The 2817-nt window shown below is 38.2% G+C and overlaps 1 protein-coding gene across 1 annotated transcript in view; it reads right to left on the bottom strand.

Annotated features, from left to right (window-relative positions):
• Window positions 1–814: 814 nt before the first annotated feature.
• DCP1B (decapping mRNA 1B) overlaps window positions 815–2817 on the bottom strand; it is a gene marked incomplete at its 5' end in the record, with an annotated part of 44890 nt that continues 42887 nt past the window's right edge. The window contains 2 exons of the mRNA XM_008942408.1: window positions 815–895; window positions 2573–2811. Of these exons, the coding sequence (XP_008940656.1) occupies window positions 815–895; window positions 2573–2811 (320 nt within the window). The remainder of the gene's footprint in view (window positions 896–2572; window positions 2812–2817) is intronic.

A 2817-nucleotide genomic window follows, 5' to 3' on the forward strand; every position in this document is an offset into this window, starting at 1 on the left:
CACTAAAAAAAAAATTAACAGAACTTTTACACCAGGTAGCCTTGCCCTTAAAGTTGTACATTGCTTATAATAATGCAGATTGGATCTGGAATAATAGAAACATGAATCCAGTGCCACCCCAGAGCTACACTGATAGCAAGTACATTCAGAAATAAAAACCCCTCCCACACCCTTTGCTAATCCCCCAGTTCCTCAAAACACCTCCAGAGTCCGATTTCTACAGCTAGCTAAAAATATTATTGTTAAAATAGAAAAAGACTTTTCTACAAAAATCTGAGGGAAAGTCATGACATTTCATCTAAATTGTTTTGCAGACAACCAAGTACGGTGATAGCTCAGTGCTCCCAAACACTTCACCTGGATTTTAATGTTCCTAAAAACAGTCCAACATTGCCACCATGTGGTCAGAGATGGGCACGATCATTGAGACAGCTGTGCATGACGTCTCTGAGAAAATCCATGACAAATACCTAGGCAACGAACAGCCACACCACAAGTGAAAAAGGAAACTGAATTCTGAGAACTGAGTCATTATGCAGGGAAATGAATTCTAAGCATGGCCCAATATAAGAAAAATAATTTAAGATATTTTGTGATGAAGTCTTCAGTATCATGACGCTCCCCTCCCTAAAGGCACGATCTGTTTCTGCTCACTTCTTCCTCAGTACTGCAAGTACTTGCCAACAAGCAAAATCTGTGTGGACACAAAATGCCTAAGACCATTCATTTCTCTAAACGTAAACATACTTGAAAAATTTAAAACCTTTTTCCTGGAGTTCACGAAGCAGTAGAAACTGAATTTAAAAATCATCTTTCACACCGACTTTTTCATTGCTGCCTTTCTCACACTGAAGAGATATGCTTCATAAATAATATCTAAGAAGTTGTCATCATTCTGAAAAACACGAAATGGGTAATTGTTAGTGCACGACAGGTGTTTTGAGTAACTTCATGGACCAGATACCTTTCAATCTTACTCTATTTTAAAAACTGAGCAACAGCAAGGCTCTCTCCTTGATCAAAACCATGTATTCTTTCCCAGCCTTGCTCATAGCCTTAGAAGAACAGCATGTAAAGATAAACTTTACTGCAGCAAACATGACTGCATCTCTATAAGAAGTAATGAGTACATAGCAAGCAGATTTTCCAAACTCACAGGATTTGAGTCCATTATTCTTGCATAATAACACAGTGATAATACAACTCTGTAAATTTCTTCTCTTTGCCCTCATTACCTAGGGATTTCTTTAAGCAGTTTCCTTTTGCTCTGATGCTTGCTTAACTTTTTCCTTCTGAAGATCATTTTGCAAGAATGGGCCAACCCACATTAACAAAGGATATCTCAAGTAGCCCACATAAGCACATGAGGAAAATAAAAATCAAGATACTATCTGAGGAAAATCAGGACCATCTGAGATTGTAGTTTTATATAATGGGAAATATCAGGTAAGAAATTGGCAGTAAATAATTTCTAGGTAGCTCAGTTAATCCCAACTACCACCAAGAACAGTAGGGTCAAATACACATTTTACAAATAAAGTTTCAGAAGGTAAAGACCAATTTTCCTTGACTAGATTCCTTTTTAAGTTCATATATGGTTTTACTACTATGCAGTATGTAAAGGCAGGATAACATGGTATTTTTATTTTTTAATCCCAAACTAAAAATACAGGGAAAAATGAGAAAAACCTCCCATTTGCTAAAGAAACTATTTTTTTTCTGGGTCTGTAACTTAATTAGCATTTTAAGTAACTTCAGCTTTCTAATAATGACTTTTATTCTTATTCCAAAGCCATACAGGAACATAGTGGAACAAATTGGACTCTGAAACCTGTGTCTCTATTCCTCGTTATTTGTAGCTATGTCTTTAGTTATATAATCTCTCCTCAACCTCTACTCTTTGGATATTCATCACATGGCAAGTTAAGGAAAAAAAATACTCGTAGTCACTCGTATCATCCCAGAGCAGTTAATGATCACCTCACACATCATGTTGTTAATGCTCTGTCACATTTAAACCTGAAAAACTGCAGCAAAAGGAGCTTTAGCATTTGAACTGGGGAATTACAGTGACTAAACTGAACTAGCATATTTTTAGGTTATCAAACCCATATTTTAAGATTTCTCACACTCATCCTCCAAATTTAATTTCTCATCTGAATTCCCATTGCTGCTAACATGCATCTCTAAAATATTTGGCGGCTAGGATAATGACCCATTATTTATCCTTAACTAAAAACATAACAGATACCTCTCTGGCTCACAGGCCAATCTTAGGAGGCTTTCAGCCATCTTGGTTCTTTTCTGTGAAATTTATTATCTGTCCTGAACCCCAAACCAGATACACTAATCAAAAAGCAGTTAAGACAGCAGTGTGCAAGGACAGGCTATCACATCCCCGGTCTATGCCATCCTGCTCTGTTAACTTGCAGCTGTAAGTAGCACAACTTCCAACACACATTTTAATTATTCATTGAGCCTCCAGACAGGCAGATGCAAGCAATTATAGGGTGCTTATATCAAAAAGGGAAACAGAATTTTAAATAAAATAGGCAAATTCTTGGTGCTTTACCTGGATCAGGTGTAGAAGTGTTTCCTGCAGCTGCATCTTTGTCATTGAGCTGCTGCTGACCACAGATGGCTCTGGGGTTTGCAGTGGCAGGAGAAGGCTGGCTGAGGTAGCAGCAGGTTCCTGGGTTGCTGCTGCTAACCTCCCACTTTCATTTGCTTTTGGTGGAGCAGGTGTAGACTGAGTGAACACCATTGGGGATATCAACAAGGTAGGAGTCACAGTGGCAGGGAAGGGGTGGGGTGGGG

Source organism: Merops nubicus, unplaced genomic scaffold (genome assembly GCF_000691845.1).
Source record: "Merops nubicus isolate BGI_N331 unplaced genomic scaffold, ASM69184v1 scaffold36496, whole genome shotgun sequence".
In the NCBI taxonomy this organism is placed as follows: Eukaryota; Metazoa; Chordata; class Aves; order Coraciiformes; family Meropidae; genus Merops; species Merops nubicus.